General features: G+C 53.8%; 5 protein-coding genes across 5 annotated transcripts; 2 read left to right on the forward strand and 3 right to left on the reverse strand.

The window, feature by feature from the left end:
• Nucleotides 1-812: 812 nt before the first annotated feature.
• On the reverse strand, nt 813-1,818 carry N7510_004093 (phosducin family protein; the record flags this gene model as incomplete). The annotated part of the gene is made up of 3 exons (XM_056976019.1): nt 813-828; nt 883-1,112; nt 1,174-1,818. The coding sequence occupies 3 exons, from the start codon at nt 1,816-1,818 to the stop codon at nt 813-815; spliced, it is 891 nt and encodes a 296-aa protein (XP_056835975.1).
• A 1,401-nt stretch (nt 1,819-3,219) lies between these two features.
• On the reverse strand, nt 3,220-4,541 carry N7510_004094 (WD40 repeat domain-containing protein; the record flags this gene model as incomplete). The annotated part of the gene is made up of 5 exons (XM_056976020.1): nt 3,220-3,240; nt 3,309-3,428; nt 3,488-3,577; nt 3,636-4,348; nt 4,424-4,541. 5 exons carry the CDS (start codon nt 4,539-4,541, stop codon nt 3,220-3,222), a joined length of 1,062 nt encoding a protein of 353 aa, XP_056835976.1.
• A 3,947-nt stretch (nt 4,542-8,488) lies between these two features.
• On the forward strand, nt 8,489-10,336 carry samB (MYND-type zinc finger protein MUB1; the record flags this gene model as incomplete). Its single annotated transcript, XM_056976021.1, has 1 exon — nt 8,489-10,336. One exon carries the CDS (start codon nt 8,489-8,491, stop codon nt 10,334-10,336), a length of 1,848 nt encoding a protein of 615 aa, XP_056835977.1.
• A 703-nt stretch (nt 10,337-11,039) lies between these two features.
• On the reverse strand, nt 11,040-12,407 carry N7510_004096 (uncharacterized protein; the record flags this gene model as incomplete). The annotated part of the gene is made up of 6 exons (XM_056976022.1): nt 11,040-11,666; nt 11,726-11,876; nt 11,931-11,947; nt 12,009-12,062; nt 12,115-12,174; nt 12,237-12,407. 6 exons carry the CDS (start codon nt 12,405-12,407, stop codon nt 11,040-11,042), a joined length of 1,080 nt encoding a protein of 359 aa, XP_056835978.1.
• Nucleotides 12,408-13,056: 649 nt separating this feature from the next.
• N7510_004097 (MKT1 family protein) lies at nt 13,057-15,651 on the forward strand (the record flags this gene model as incomplete). The annotated part of the gene is made up of 5 exons (XM_056976023.1): nt 13,057-13,749; nt 13,805-14,981; nt 15,031-15,262; nt 15,316-15,508; nt 15,562-15,651. 5 exons carry the CDS (start codon nt 13,057-13,059, stop codon nt 15,649-15,651), a joined length of 2,385 nt encoding a protein of 794 aa, XP_056835979.1.
• Between the last annotated feature and the right edge of the window lie 185 nt (nt 15,652-15,836).

Consider the following 15,836-nt stretch of genomic DNA (forward strand, 5'->3'; position numbering starts at 1 on the left):
TTACTAGTATGTGGATTGCGAAGGTAGGCATGAGACTGAATTTAATGAAACGGGACTGGTTAGATAGGAGACCAAGTATGTGTATGGACGCGTAGAGATATATATTTAGGGGGAGCCAATCAAGCAGCTAACGAGTTATTATACTATTGCCCACCTATAACTAATCTACGCGGGCATCTACGAGATGGAGAAGGAAAGACAACAGTCACTCAACAATACGCGTATTAAGTAAGTACAACCTGGGATATCACAAAAAATATCAACACGAGCATCAACATGAAGGCTGGAGCCAAATGAAAGGACGAAGACCGACGACATGCAACAACTCTCCAGTACCGGAGTCCAGCCCAGCCAGGGAGAGGAGAACGCATAAACACAGACAAGACAACGAATAGACCATAGGAACTTGAGGAGCAAGGCAGAGCAGAGCAGACAAGCAAGGATTATGGATAGAAACATTGCGGGGGAAAGAACAAGGGCAATGCAAAACAAGGTAACAGAAAGCAGATCAGACCAGCCGAGCCTCCGAAAAAGGCCACGCGATTCTATCGATTAGGTAGATTCCAACGCCGTTTTCCAGTAGGAGAGAGAAAGGACACTTGTTTTTGTCCCGCTGGTTCATTCATGTTGACAACCCAGGAAAAAGATGCTCCGATGAGATGGAGAGAGAGAGAAGGGGGGAGAGGAGAGTAAGAAGGAGAAACCTGATAAAAGGAAAGAAAGCCAAAAACGCCGATGTTGCAGTGCGAATGAACTGATCAACATGCAAGGTGGGACACCCTCGAAGGAAGGGTGGGATATCAAGATGGGATTCAGAGCACCCGGTTGCTAGGAACAGTCAAGTCAGTATAAGCACTTATCAAAGAGGGACAAGGGACGTACAGCTTCAGCAAGTCCTCCAGACTATCAGCACTCGGGCTGCGACCTCTGGGGATGTTGCGCAGGATATCCACAATGGTAGTAAAGACGTCGCCGCCGCGGTAGGCCAGGATGGCAGGCGCCTGAATGTGGTCCATTTCAGCGATCTCGTGGTGCAGCTTGACGAAGCGAACGAGAGGCTGGCGGCGGGCGATGTTGGAGAGACACTCTTCAACGATATTACTCTCATCATTCTATACGGATGATCGGTTAGCGTTGTTGAATCGGAAAGAAACAAAGAAGAGAGGTACATGCCCTTGGATCGAATATCATGACCACGACAACCGTATCGCTAGTGACCTTCTCAATGGCATCGAGGTACCCGACAGCATCGACGGTCTCCACATTGCCGAAGACGCGGCCGCGTGGGCTCGAGCGGCGGATGGAGCGGTTCTGCAGCTCCTGCATGCGGGAGGCGCGCCACTTCCGCATGAAGCGCTCCTCGTCGTCCTCACTGCCGGACGAGCCGTCGGCCGGGGTGCGGCGGCCGGAGGACTCGTCACGGGTGGACTTGTGGGAGCTGCTGCCGAGGATGGACCCGTTGCTGTCGAGGCCGGCGACGGAGAGCAGGGTGCGGCGGAAAGACTTCTTGCGGGCCTTCTCGAAGGCCTGGGCGTCGGCGATGACGCCCTTGGGCCCCGTGTTGGCATCGAAGACGGTGGTGGGGACGTGGTAGTTGGCCGTGCGTGAGGAGACCATGTTGTCGGCGGGGTGTTCGTCGGCGTCAGAGTCGGAGTCTGCAGCTCTGCTGCGCTGCAGCCGGCGTCGCGAGGAGGTGGTGGGCTCGTCGTCCGAGTAATCCGGCTCAGAGGAAGAGGCGTGGGCGTCCTCGGGGTGTGATTTGGATGCGGCTCGGTTATTGGCGACTAGCTGATTGAACTCGTCTTGGGCAGCGGACATGGTGAAAGGAGAAGCACGCGAGAGCGGGCGGGGGTCGGAGCGAAGTAATATATGCCGGCAGGCGGAAGATCTGGGGGAAAAAAGAGATTGAAAGGCTGGGATTCGTGTTAGTTAGCGCAGGCGGCAGGGGCTGAGCTCGCGTGGCCTCCGGAGCTGGGATTAGTTGGTTCGTTCGAGTCGTGGGGGCTTGGTGAAGGGCTGTGTTGGGAAGAAGATCGCCTTGAAACTGGGCGTTGAACCCGTTCCCCCTTTTTCGTTCGTGTTTCAGGCCCGCCGATCACCACGCCTTCCTGGAGGCTCCACCGAAGAAGCCGCGAAGAAGCTTCCACCCTCATGGATTCATTTCGCTTGCTCCCTAACGGGGGCCGTTATTATTATTGTGGTTGTTCTTTGACTACCTGAGTGAGTGCATCCAAGCGCAAGACGTCGGTCGGGCCTGGGCACCGGCCTTGTTTCATCGGTCTGGGCGCCGAGTTTCATGTCGGCTGAGGATTACGCAGATCAGACGGTCTCGAGTCCACGGTCGTCAGGCAGGAAAGAGTATGTGATTCCGGGGGCAGTTGGTTGGTTGCGTTGGCTGGTCTGTCCAACGGCCCCGTTACTATTTAGGGAACAGGCTACACGACGAGTAGCCCAAGTATATCTACTCCACCCAGAGCACACCGTGGGGAATCGCTAACATTGTGGATATGGATGTTTTTAGTTTGGTAGATCAAGCACAAATGGAAATTGTGGAAAAGTAAATCCAAGTCCGACACCAGGTAGAGTAAAAGAAAAGGAAAGAAATCTCAAAACGCAAGACACACGCACATAGATACACTCTTTCGGTCGAGGCAAAGAGAAATGAAGCAGCAGGCCAAGGCACAACGGGAATCCGGTCCTCCCTTTGCACCAGAGAAATACATGCCGAGATCAATAATCAAAAAGGGGGGGGGGAACTGAAGGGGGGATAGGAAGAAAGGAAAGGGAGGGACAGAAAAAGAAATCATCCGGGACAAAGAAAAAATGGGCTCAAGCACCCAAGAGCCGTCGCCGCGGAAGCATTAGATGGACTGCTGCCAGTTCACGTCCACTGTACAACCATCACCCCAAGAACCGGCAGCGCGCCCCGTCATGCCCAATTCACATATGATGTATCGTCGCGTTCGTTCGCCCTCTCTCCGGGACGACTCGCTCAATCAACCGCTACCAACACCTGCCGTATCGCATGGATCGAGGTCTGCGCCGAGAGTAGCTAATTATCGCGGGAACAACGGGTCCCCCCGGTAACTGATTAATATCGTACAGTGGCGGGGATTCGAACCATCGGAAAAGAAGAAAGGAAAAAAAAGGGTCGAAGAAGAGTGAGTATTGCAAATGATCGACACGGGGGTATCTCGCGTTTTTTGGTTTTTTTTATTTTTACCAGGCCCAGACCTTGAGCTAGATGACAGAAAAGAGAAAGAGTCAGCGGATGACAGAGGCCAGGGTGAGATGTTCCGGTCACTTACAAGGGAGTCCCAAGACCCAGTGCACAAGCTGATGCCATCGTTGCTGACACCCAGACAGCTGACACGGTTCTCGTGGCCGCTCAGTGAGCCCACCTTGTCGCCGCGCAGCACATCCCACACCTATTTGATCATCTGTATTAGCACAAATCCACACGGTAAGAACCCCAGACCTGACGAACCTTGCACTCGAAATCGTCGTAGCCCGCAAAGAGCAGCCGGCCCGACACGGAGAAGGCGACCGAAGTAATACCACACAGAACTTGGTCGCTCTGTAGGACACACAATTAGCTCTTGGTTCCCTTCAATTGCGATCATAATCAAAATTACCTGGTAGATGTTGAGCTCGCGGTCGGCACGGATATCGAACAGACGGCACGAGGTGTCGTCAGATCCGGTACCGAAAGCATTGCCATCGGGGAAGAACTGGATGGCGTTGATGTCGGATTCGTGGCCGGCAAATGTCTGCACGGCCTTGCCAGTACGGATATCCCAAAGCTTGGCAAAAGCGTCGCAAGCACCCGAAACGAAGATGTTTTGGTTGGTCGGGTTGATGCTAATGGACATGACATCACCCAGGTGGTCGGCGAACTCAGTCACCTTGGATCCAGACTCGATATCCCACAGCATACAGGTCATGTCGCCCGACGAGGTGATGATCCGGCGGTCGTTGATGAAACGGCAGCATGACAGGTAGCCCGAGTGTCCGGAAAGCTCGCGCGCGACCCGGGTCGGCCCTTCACGTGACGACAGGTTGTAGATCGAGCAGATGTTGTCCAGACCACCGCACGCAACGTAATTCCCGCTCGGGGCGTAGGCGCAGGTCATCACCCAGGAGGAGCGCAGGGGAATCGCGTGAACTTTGTTGGTGGTGTAGGCATCCCAAATGATGAGCTTCCCGTCCTGCGAGGCCGACACAAGATGGCGCCGGTCGGTGGACCAGTGCATGGCATAGATCTTCGCCAGATGACCTTTGAGTGTTCGTCGGGGCTTCATGCCAATTCGTGGTAGAGCATCGGTTTGGTTCTGTGCGACCTGACGGACTGCATTGGGATTTCATTGTTAGCAGACAGCTCGGGACGTCGATCGAGACGGCGGAGAGAAAGGAGAAGTCATACGCGAGGTGTCGGCCAGCTCATCCTTCCGGCGCTTGATCTTGTCCTTCAGGCCTTCCGCTTCGCGCCTGGCGGCGGTGATTTTCGCCTGCATCTGCTCTCCGCTCATATCGGCTGCCATCGTGCCAAAGCCCCAGGGGAAGTTGTCAACTGTCGAGAAGGGGGTAGTGGAGGTGGAAGCACGAAATCAACGAACTCCGGAAGGGAGGGGGACGTTGATGTGGAGGGAGAGAGGGAGGAATTGAGGGGGGTGGAGGGAGGGTAAGTGGGTTGTGGTGTTGACAGGTCAGGAGAGGAGGATGGAAAGGTCGAGAGAGGATGAAGAGTGAGAGAGGGGGCTGAATATGGGATGTGGAGCGAAGAGCCAGGGAGAACGGAAGCGACCGAGTCGTAGTGCAGGAAGGTAAGTTTGGTGTATCAAGCCGCTCCGGTCATAGCAGTACGATACGGGGGAATTGGGGGCTAGCAAGGGGGGACAAAAGAGAAAGTGAAGAGAGCAGCGAGAGAGAAAGGGAAGGGGGGGGAGAACAGGGGGTGGATGGACCAGTTGGTCAGCGTATTACAGCTTAGTGGTAATCACGGGGGGAAGCCAGACCCTAATTGACCTAAGGGACACCAACCCATCTGGGACTCCAGTGGCTATTAACTCACAACTCCCGTCGCGACTAAGACTCGAACTCTTCAGAGAATGAGAAGCCAGCGTAGAAAAAGGGCCCTTCGTCTAGTCCGCCGGGATCAATGGGCCGATTCACGCTCGCCAGTGGAGCCCGGGCAACTGGGGCGTCGTGAAGAGGGGGCAGAAATACAGTGACACGCACTGGGACAGGGGCTTCTCATGGATTTTCATCCCCGGGTACCTGAGCAAGATTGACAGGCCATACCTGGGCCCTTAATCGCCGATGCCTACTTTTTTGGACTTGTATTCCTCGCTCAGGGCACCCGGGCATCGATATGATTATTGATGCACGCTGGGTCTATACTACTTCTCTCCACTCACGCATCCGCCACTGAGGACTCGGACGCCCCTATCAAGACGGAGGATTCAAGCCCACGCCGACAGGTCAAGCACTCCGCAGGTGGCTAGTTTACGGAAGAATCATCCCTGCTACGGCAGGCCTCGCAGTTGGCCCCGGTGACAGTCTGCTCCTTTACATCATCATCATCATCATCAGTATTTTTCCGCAAGGTCCGGGAGATTGGATTGGACTGGGGCGCGTCGCACGTCCCGGTTCTTCGTTAGTTAGTGTCCCCATTTCCCAGAGTCCGTGCCAGCTCAGAGCTCGGCCGCGATCCTGCCAATTCAAATGTGGATTTTTGAAGAGAGCTTCCCGTTATTATGACATTCATCACCACCCTTCGTATCTCGGCCTGGACGACAGTACAGACCTGCCGTACGACCCGATTCGTAGGTCCAAGCCCGCCTCGACAGCACCGTTGACCACCTGCTCTTTTGAACAAGGAGGGTCGGCGGCACAGTCTCTCCGACTGACGGAGTAATTATTGTCCCAAACTGTTGCATTCATTCTACAGGGAGATTCGCTGGGCAGAGCCGAGCCGGTCACCTCACTACGTGCGCTTGTCTTGCTTGAAATAACGACGGCCGCGGTCAGAACTGCGACTCGGCGCTGCGTGGGATAAATTGGACGAGAATTACTAACTGATGATAGAACAGTCGGTAAATAATAACACTCTGGCTCCACCACTACGACCGATTATTGCTAAGCCGCCCCGCCCCTTTTCCACTCCCACGGATTTGCTGGACTTCGTTACAGTACGCCGGCCGATCATTATTGTTTGTTTTTCAACGGTTTTCACGCCAGTGTCTCTGCACGGCAATATTGCCGTCCTGCAAAGCTGAAGGCCTTGCCTGATCTACATCAGAGGCCGGTGTCAAGATGGAGAACTCAATCTACTATGGCTAGCTGACTTGGATGACCATGTTGAAACGCGAGGAGTCAGCTTGGCATGGGTGTTACGGTCTTCATCTCGACGTCTTACGCTCAGCTATCATCAGAAAGATGACGATGATATAGCTGAATCCAGCACATCATTCAAAGGGGCACGCAAACTGCCTCGGTGTGCCTGTTTCAAGATCCCTACCAAACTATGCAGATGGCCGCCTAACCCACGTTCAGCTGGATCATCCTTATTGATTTCTCTGTATGTGCAACCTGAGGCCTCGTGGTCATATTGGTTTCATCTACGTCTTTTCTATCGGGGACGTAGATCTCACCTGCATCGTGCCTTACCTCAGCTATTACACTCGAAAGTTAAGTATGAGATCGAGTCGGGGATCTTGAAAGCATAGCATTCGAGGGCCCGGACCTGTCTCATATACGAACATCATGGTTAAGGTTGTAAATCAAGCAGTCAGCACTACTTTAAGGAAGACAGAGTTGCGCCTTGATGATATGCTTACACTTGTGGATCTTGAAGTTAGTGTACATAGCAGTGCTTTACTGAAGAGTCCGTACGTACAATACTTCGTACAGAGCAGAAAATAACGGTCTAGCAGGACCCGGAGTGGAACTTTGTTGACAGCTAGGCTTAAGGATACAGATAAGCCGGGAATCCACCGACAAAGGATGAAGGCTTTCTATAGCGCAATGCATTAAGTAGGTAGTAGTAGTCCACAAAGAGAAAGACGCTTTTCCTGTCTTTTGCCAGGTATATTAATAGTGATGAAACACAAGGGATGAGGCACCTCATCAGTTCGCACGGAGTTCTGTTCTAATCATAGCCTTGCGTCTGTGCGTCAAGCGCCTGTGATCTGTATGAACCCTGTATGTGATGGATCGGGGCTTGTCTATTCTTGCACCCTCCGCCAATAAATGTGTAGGATGAAAATAAACAGCAATCAGGACTGCTATAGATGGATACTCGCGAAAGAAGAATCACGGTCGATAGGGATCCACTCGGAGAGTCGTCCAATTCGGTCAGGGGCCTTTGGGTCTGTATTGTGGTTATTATTGTCCCACCGCGGGAGTTGTCTGGGCCAGGCTTGTGGCCGTCGATCCCTAGGCGCCCAGCCTGCCTTATTCGCAGACTCCCGGGGGTGCTTAAATCAAAAACCGAAGCTTTTCAATAATCGGTCCAAGCCTTGGAGTCATTGGTGGGTTCGAGTGTTCTGGTCACAGCTTTGGATCTACATCTCCGCCCGTCTCCTCGTGCCGAAATAATAATCATGGGGGCTGGTCAGGATAATCATCATCCATCACATCACCACATTTCACGACAGAACGGTCGGGGTTGGGAGGCCTCCTACGCCATCTGGCATGTTGGAGGGATGTGGGTTTGCCAGTGGCTCAGCGGTGGCAAAGCCATATCCGGGCGTCCTAACGGGTCGGCATCGACAGGCAAGAGCAGCGGACTGATGGTCGCTGTTTGATTGATCTTAATCATGTAGATTAAATACTCTTCAGCAGTTGGTTAGTGGGCAACGTTCGTATTGGTTATCCCAGGCGAGGTCGAGAGTAACAAAGCGGTCCCTCGCTCGGGGGTTACAGTAATATTAAGGAGGCACCTGACTCTGCCGCCTCCTCTCCGCTTTCGCCATTGAAACCTCTTCCTTCTTCCCTTCCCTCCCTCCCTGTCTTCCACCTACTTCACTCCCCAGGTAGCCCATCTTGATCTTGAAGAATATTTTCCCTCGAGAAGAGTTGCCTTCATCGTCAATCTTTCCTCCTCCCATTTCTCTCATCCCCCCCCCTCGAGCGATCCTTCTTTCGTGATCCCCGTCCGCCACCCAGGCTCTGACGAAACCAAGCCCTTCCGCTTGGAAACCTCCTTCCCCATCGGAGACCATCGTCAGGAATCCCGAGGGTCTTTTCTACAATCACGCAGGGGTGTCCTCATGTCTTGGGAATAATTTCTCTGCGGTCGCGAGGGTCTTCTCTCTGATCACATCCCCGTGGGAGTCATCCCGTCTGGTTAGGGGCGACTGAAGAATTCCATCCAAGATCCCGATCTTACTTCCTTGAACATTTTGCTTCTGGATGTGCTGTTTGATTTTATGATTTTATTTGTTTTACTTTTCTCGCCAATTTCTCTCCATTTTTGTTGTTCATCATGAGGGAGGTCAACTTCAGTATTCCTAATGTGAACAAGGCCTCGGTCCATATCACTACCACGCTATACGACCGTCGGGCCCTGGATTGCACATCGACTCTACCGCTCATCAACTCCCTGAACCATCTTGCATACCTCACCACCTCGTCGGCCCGGATTCGGGAAATCCTCACCGTCGATGGCGGCATTGAACGACTGGTGTGCATCCTCAAGGAGGGCCGGAGTAAGGACTTGATGGAAATGTGGAAATGGAGTCTTGCATTCCAATGTGTGGTCAATATCGGCGTGCGTGGCTCCGAAGGCGTAAGGACCAGAGTCGTGGAAGCCGACATGGTCCCCGTCATCGCCACCATCCTCCGCAATTACCTCAAAGTGGTGGAAAAGGTCCGGTCACAGTCCGATGCCGAGCCCTCGAAACATCCGTCCTCTTCTTCCTCCCGACATGCCAAGCACAGTACGGTCGCCCGAGATGCTTCGGGCCCACCCGCAAACTCGGAGTCGAGTTCCCACGAATCCCGCCACTCTCGTCGACAGGCCCCTCCGAGCATCGAAATCCCCCAGCCTCTCTATCAAGATACTCAACCTACCGACTCCGATGCGATGGACGTCACTTCTCCTCCCCGGATGCCGATGACATCTCCGCCTGAACAAAGTACCTTTGGTGACGAAGCCATCAACCATCGATCTCACGAAGGACGCTATCCGCGTCCCGGGCATCGCCTTCGGGCAATGCAGCCTCTGGCTACCGCGGTGCCTTCTATGGATACTGCCGATGGATTTGGGCTGCGGCCTGTGCGTGACACCGAACGACTCCCCAGCATGCTTCCTGGCTTGCAAACTGGGATCATCTCTCAACCCGACTCTCCAACTACCCCAAGTGGCCCTCTTCAGCCCCAGTCAAGGAGCATCCCACAAGCTACCGCTGCCAGGCAACGCCCTGCACTACAGCAGCAGCTGTCGGCGTCGGGCGAGTCGGACGATGCCAATGGCGAGGATTCGGCAATGGGAGAGGACAGTGTGCTGGGGCAGACGACCGAACCTCTTGTCAACCTTCCGGATCGCATGGACATTGAGGAGGTTCATGAACACCAGACAACCATGCTGGATGGAGTGTCCACCAATCACGACCTCACGGTGACCGACCCATCCGAAGAGGGTCAGGAGGCGGAAACTTTCAACATTACCCATCGCTCTACCGTCGATGGCAGCATCATTAATAACAATGGCACGGCCCAACCCAATGGTGGATTGGGTCTCTCTCCCACGCAAGCCCCCAACAACCCTAATTCTCCCACTCTCGCTCCCAGTCCCTATGCTTTGTACCTCCGTGATCGCAACGCCCCCGCGGCTCAGAACGTCTTGACTACCATGCCTCGCGATGAGGACGTCTTGATGTCTTTGCAACTCTTGGCATACGTCTCCAAGTACTGCAACCTTCGGTCATACTTCCAGTACTCTCATCTCGTTCCCAGGCTCCAGATTGATCGTGAGCTTCACCTTCTGGATGAAAATGCGGATCCTTCTACACCTATCGAGGTGCCTGAGGAGGAGAATGAGTACCTGCTACCGGACGATGTCAACATCTTCCCACTGGTTGAGAAGTTCACTGTCCGGCATCACTCGAAGGACATGCAGTACTGGGCGTGTGTGGTCATGCGAAACCTTTGTCGCAAGGACGAGTCGCGCGGCGGGATCCGCCAATGCGCTTTCTGGAAGTGCGGCAAGTGGGAGGAGTTTCAGCGCCAATTTGCCAAGTGTCGCCGCTGCCGGCGCACCAAATACTGCAGCAAAGAATGCCAGAAGGCTGCGTGGGTTTACCACCGCCACTGGTGCCACACGACCCCTTGATACGACCCGACGACTATCCTCTCGACAGGAGTTTCATTTCTGATTTCCATCATGCATACCGGCTCGCATAGCGTCATATCCCGTCACACGTCTTACCCATCTTCTATTGCAAGGACTCACTCCTATACTCACGCATGGCATTTTGAAAATCTGGCGGCGTTTCAATTCGACTCCCGAAGATACCTCTTTACATGTCGTCTGGTTTTTATCCCTTTTATCAATACCTCAAACCGGGTTCCTACTACAAAGCCGGGCCCGTCTCTTGCACCGCTCCCATTCTTCACTGCTTATATTTTGAATTACCAGTCGTCATGATTGTACATCTTGTCATCTTGTCTCATTTCGTTGTTCCTTTGTTGTTTTCTGAATCATCTTTCCCATCCATTTCTCCTTTAATTGTGCTATCACGAGTTTCCTATGTCAGTAGATGGAGAGCATGACCCACATCGGCTGCTTCGCAGTCGCTTTACACTTTCGTTTTGCCATCCATCTATGCCGGCTGGTTGATCTCTGGAGGCTCTCTCCTACGGAACTGCACTGGGTCAAATGACACCGGCGTTCCACACATATATCTTTCATTGGGTTCATACGAATCTTATCTTTATCATCGAAGTACTCGTTCCTCCAGCTTCTCTCCATAGCACGAGTAGAACTGTACATATTTTCCATTGGGTATCGTCCCCGTAAACACATATACTAGGTACTACTCCTTCTTGAAACCATATGTTGCGGCCAGCCGCGACTCGAGATGCTCCTGCGCCGTCAACGGTCTCTTCCCTGGCTCCAAGTTACCCGCACCACCACCGAACCCAACCTTCCCATCATCCCGCGCACTAATTCCCCCCGTCTGCCCCCGATGAGCCTTGACCACCTCACTCGGAACAGGAACGAGCTCTGTCGTATCAATCGGATGGCAGAAATACACAAGCGTATATCGATCCTGCGGATTCGGACTTCGCTGCTCGGCCAGCGGAAACACCACCCGGTGAACAGTGGACTTGAGCAACCCGTCCGTCCAATAGCTGAGCAGGTCCCCGATATTCACAAGAATCGGGGGAAACGGGTACGCATCGGCCTGGTCGCCCGGAACGATAGGGACAGGCGCCCAGGTGCTTTCGGGAGTCAGGATCTCCAGTCCCGGCTGGCCGGGTCGCTGAAAGAGCAGCGTGATGCTGCCATAGTCGGAGTGTGCACCGGCTCGCACGTCTTTGTCGTGCTTGTACGCTGCCGTTGCCGCGGAGAAGATTGATGGGTAGTACAGGTAGCGCAGGATGCTGCCGGTTGAGCCACCGCTGGGGTCGTGGCGCGATGTGAAGAAGTCTTCTTGCATCTGGATTGGGGGGATTGTTAGTGGAATGTGTGAGCTGATATGAAAGGGTTTCAACGAACCTCCAGGCCCAGAGCCAGCAGGTTCAGGATCCGGTTACAGGTCTTGTTGCAGAGCGCGGCGAAGCCATTGATTTCTGCTTCGTGCGGCACCAGGCTCGGGGGCAGAGGTTGTTGGGCTTTGCCGTCTTTGAATTCGCCGAAGTTCATGGCTCTGTCCCGCAGTGGTGAGTTCGGTTCGATGATTATCAGTGGGCATACGACTTACTCTTTGAAGTCGCCGGTCTGGTAGCATTATTGCTTGTCAGCCATATATCCAGATCGATATGGTCAACTGGCTACATACCCGCTGATGCTCCGGATCCAGCGTCTCCGTATGCATACCCGACCAACCGCGGTTCTGGCGGGCAAGTTAGTCAACTGATCCATCTGTTAATCGAGCCATCACGAACATTCGGCGTAATCCGGCAGGTCTCCTTCTCCAGCGCAGGCGATGCAAAGAACTTCTTGGACTATCCACCCCATCCAGTCAGAAAAAAAATCTTATGCAACTTGATTTTAGGACATGTCCTACCAGTCCAAATGCGTGGTCCACATCTTCCGCCGTGAAATCGGTGCCCTTGCTGTTCACATACAGGAAGCCGTACTTGGCCGCGGCATCCAACATCTGCTTCCCCACGGACGGATCGTGGGGGTTGGAGATGTCGATGACCGGCAGTTCGATTGGAGATGCGGTGTCCGTCATTTTGGGGAGGGGGGGGTGGTTAGAGAATGTGGATAGGCAGAGTGGGATATGCCGGGGGAGACTACAATATATAAGTCCGACTTTCCGTACCGTCGGCAGCCTCCACTTGCGCTTCCGAAAGTACGCGATACCCAAGCACACCACATCATTATAATTGATATTGTGAACGTAGGATACGGTGATGGAAATATGTCAGATTCAACATAGGCAAGATACTACGCTGTATATATAAAAGTGCAGTATATTTTTGCCTGGTTGGCATCCCACCTAGTCAGTCCGTCCGTATCCTGTCATAGTGCCGCCGTGCTTTCAGCGCACTAGAACAAATCGAGTCGCGGAGGTTGATTGATTATTGGTGCAGAACAGGGATCGTTAGTTTGTCACTAATAATGTTGCTGGGGAAGTCGTGCCCAAAAGCAAAAGCACCAAAGGCTCCCGCCCTCCTTCCTCACCTCGACCGCGACAACCCTCCTCCAATTCCAGCTCCTTCACACCCTTCCTCCGTCTCTTCCTTCCCCCAACAACACAACCACAACCACAGCCACCTAATATCCAGCTCCCCGACTATCAATTCTCTACCATCAGCTCCCTCCTTTTTGGGCTTCCATGCCCGGCACTGGCCGTGCTTTCCAGCCCGTGACACTTCACCATGCCGAGTACGAGAGACCCTGGCCTCAGACCCAAGACACTTGACCCCTCTGACCGTGTCCTTCTTCCCATAGTCCGTCCCTTCGATGAGTGGGCCGTGGGTCGTACCCAGTCCCTCCCTCTTTCCGCCCTGAAAGGCGCCGTTGTCGGTATCGATGCGTCGCACTACATCTCCCAGCACCTCGTCAACCAGTCCACCCGGGAAGCACTGCTGAGCGCGCTCGGTGGATTCCCCTTTGCCCTGAGGAGCAACATCGAGAAAGAGCTCCAGACCTTCAAAAACCTCGGTATCGGCAGCGTCTTTGTCTTCAATGGCCTCGAATTCGGCAAAAAGGATCAGCGCCCGGCCGCCCAACCCACTTCGACGCGCCCATTCGAACAAGCCTGGGAACTCTACGACCAACAGCAGGCAGACCAAGTGGTGGATGCCTTCAGCAACGCTGGTATGATCACCTATAGCCCGTCTACCACCATCAGCCCTTCCACACCCATCATGGCCATAGACCCCCCGGTTTTTGTCCCGTACTCCTGGGTCCCCCAAAGCTCCCCAAGCTCCCCAAGCTCCCCAACCCTGGCTGACCGGAATGAACCCGCAGGCACCCCGCCCCCGGAAACCCTCTACAAATTCCTGCAACGGATCCTGCACCAGAACGGCGTTCCCTTCCTCGTGGCGCCCTACAGTGCGGCGGCTCAGGTGTGTATGCTCCAGAAGAAACAACGGCAATACCTAACTTAAGCCCTCTGCACAGCTCTCCTACCTCACTCGCGGCCCCAATCCTGTGGTGGATGCAGTCTACGGACCGTCAGAGATCCTTCTGTTCGACCTTGACAAGCTGGTCACCAAAATTGAGACCGAGCCCGCACAGTTCTTCTGGGTTACGAAGCAGACCTGCCAGGAAGAACTCGGACGACTGTCGAATGAACAATTCCTCGACTTCATGTTGCTGCTAGGTTCTCCTTTCTTGCGCTCTTTCCCAGTGTTCGAGAACCCCGCCTTCACTGGAAAAGGCCCCAATGTTCGGGATGCTCTACCCATGTTCAACGCGGCTGGGCGAAACGCCCTGACGCTTTGCGGCCAATTCGAAGAAGACCGTCGCATGCAGGAACTCCAGTACACGGACCGCTACAAGCGGGCGTACATGGTCGTGAAGCACCATGTGTACATGGATGTGGATGGCCGAGTCGGCCCCATGGACGCAGAGAACACCTCGTCTGACATGCATGAGCTCATCGGCCAGCGTCTCCCCGAGGAGCTATATTTCTACCTCTCCAAGGGTGTTATGGGTGCCGACGTTCCGAACTTTTTGACATCGGGCGAAGTGCGCATCCAGCTACCCCTTGGCGCAGAAGATACCGAGATTTACCGTCAACTTGTGGGAGACAAACTCACCCCGGTCCGCACGCAGTCTATTTGCTTGTTGGCAAACTCGCTTCACCGATTCTACCAGACTAAAGTGATCCATGTGCGCCCGTGGTTTGAAGAAAATTCAGAGAGATCTATCAATCTCAAGGGCATCCCGTCGGTCAAGGAGACCATCCAGCCCTGGAAGGTCCATGGAGACCAGTTCCCAGAGAGCGTCAAGAAGCTGCAAGCAGCTCGCGGGTCCTTCAAGTTTGCCATTGAGAGCTTGAAGGAGTCGGACTTTGTGTCCAAATCGTTCGCTGCGAAGGACACCCCCATTCTGTCGTCACAACAGGATATCTTGTCGAATGTGATGTGGCGATTCCTACAACTGCGCGGATATGTTAATGAGAAACACGAACTTACTGTGTGGGGCAAGTGCCTGGGGCAAGCGCTATCGACAATGGACTCTACCGACAGTCTTGAGGAAGCAGTGTTCCTGGCCATTGAGATGCTTCGGCTGGAACTCTTGAACACCAAGCACTGGTTCTCACATGTGTCTGGTGGCCCGATGCGAGGATCAGGTAGGTACTTGCTGATATGTTGTGGGAACATCAACTGACGCTGCTATAGAGGAGGATAAGACGTTCAACATGCTTGTTTCGCGAGTGGCGTGTATCGCGAAGCTCCAACACAAGAGCATTGGATACTCCGGCCCTCTGAGCCGCCAGCTCCTCTTCTACCGCTCGCTGATCGCCGAGGTGCGCTCTACGTTGAGGAACCTGATTGAGGTGGTTATGGCTGGCCTGTTCTTGAGCGGAGAGGCCGACCGGGATCGGAATGACTGGACCGAGATGAGCATGAAGTATGTGCCCTGGCACTCTCTCCTGGAGACCTGTTCTGACCTTCATCTTCCAGACTTCCTTTTATCGATGATAATGACTGCGGTCTTGGAATCGCTGTTCGCACCTATCTGGATGACCTCCCTCTCCAAGCGGACCCTACCTCGCCTGATGCTCGGGCGGAGGTCAAGGCAAAGGGCAAGGAATGGTTCCAGCATAGCGAAAGCTTCACCGGCAACTTGGACCGGGCGTTTAAGCTGTGGGATGCGGTAAGTCTGCTCCGAAGAAACATCCAGGGCCCGTCGGCTAATATCTACTCTAGGTCTACCAAGGCACCCAGAATGCAGGCGAGGAGTTCAAGGATGCCAAGCTCTGGAGTAACGCGAACAAGTGGCTGTCGGAGCGCCGGTGAGAGCCATTGACACATCATCGGAGGGATTTCGGGCTTATAACCAAATGTGCCGGACTGCAAGGGAATTGGATGCGGGGAGTTTTTTTTTTCCCACACGATGTATTACTATTTAGTAAGAAATCCAGGATGATCCTTGTGGAAACAATGCGTTGTAGAAGGTGGCAATAGTACATGTAGCGGGAGGA

This window comes from Penicillium lagena, assembly GCF_028827675.1.
Source record: "Penicillium lagena strain IBT 129212 chromosome Unknown utg000002l_segment0_segment0, whole genome shotgun sequence".
NCBI classification, from domain to species: domain Eukaryota; kingdom Fungi; phylum Ascomycota; class Eurotiomycetes; order Eurotiales; family Aspergillaceae; genus Penicillium; species Penicillium lagena.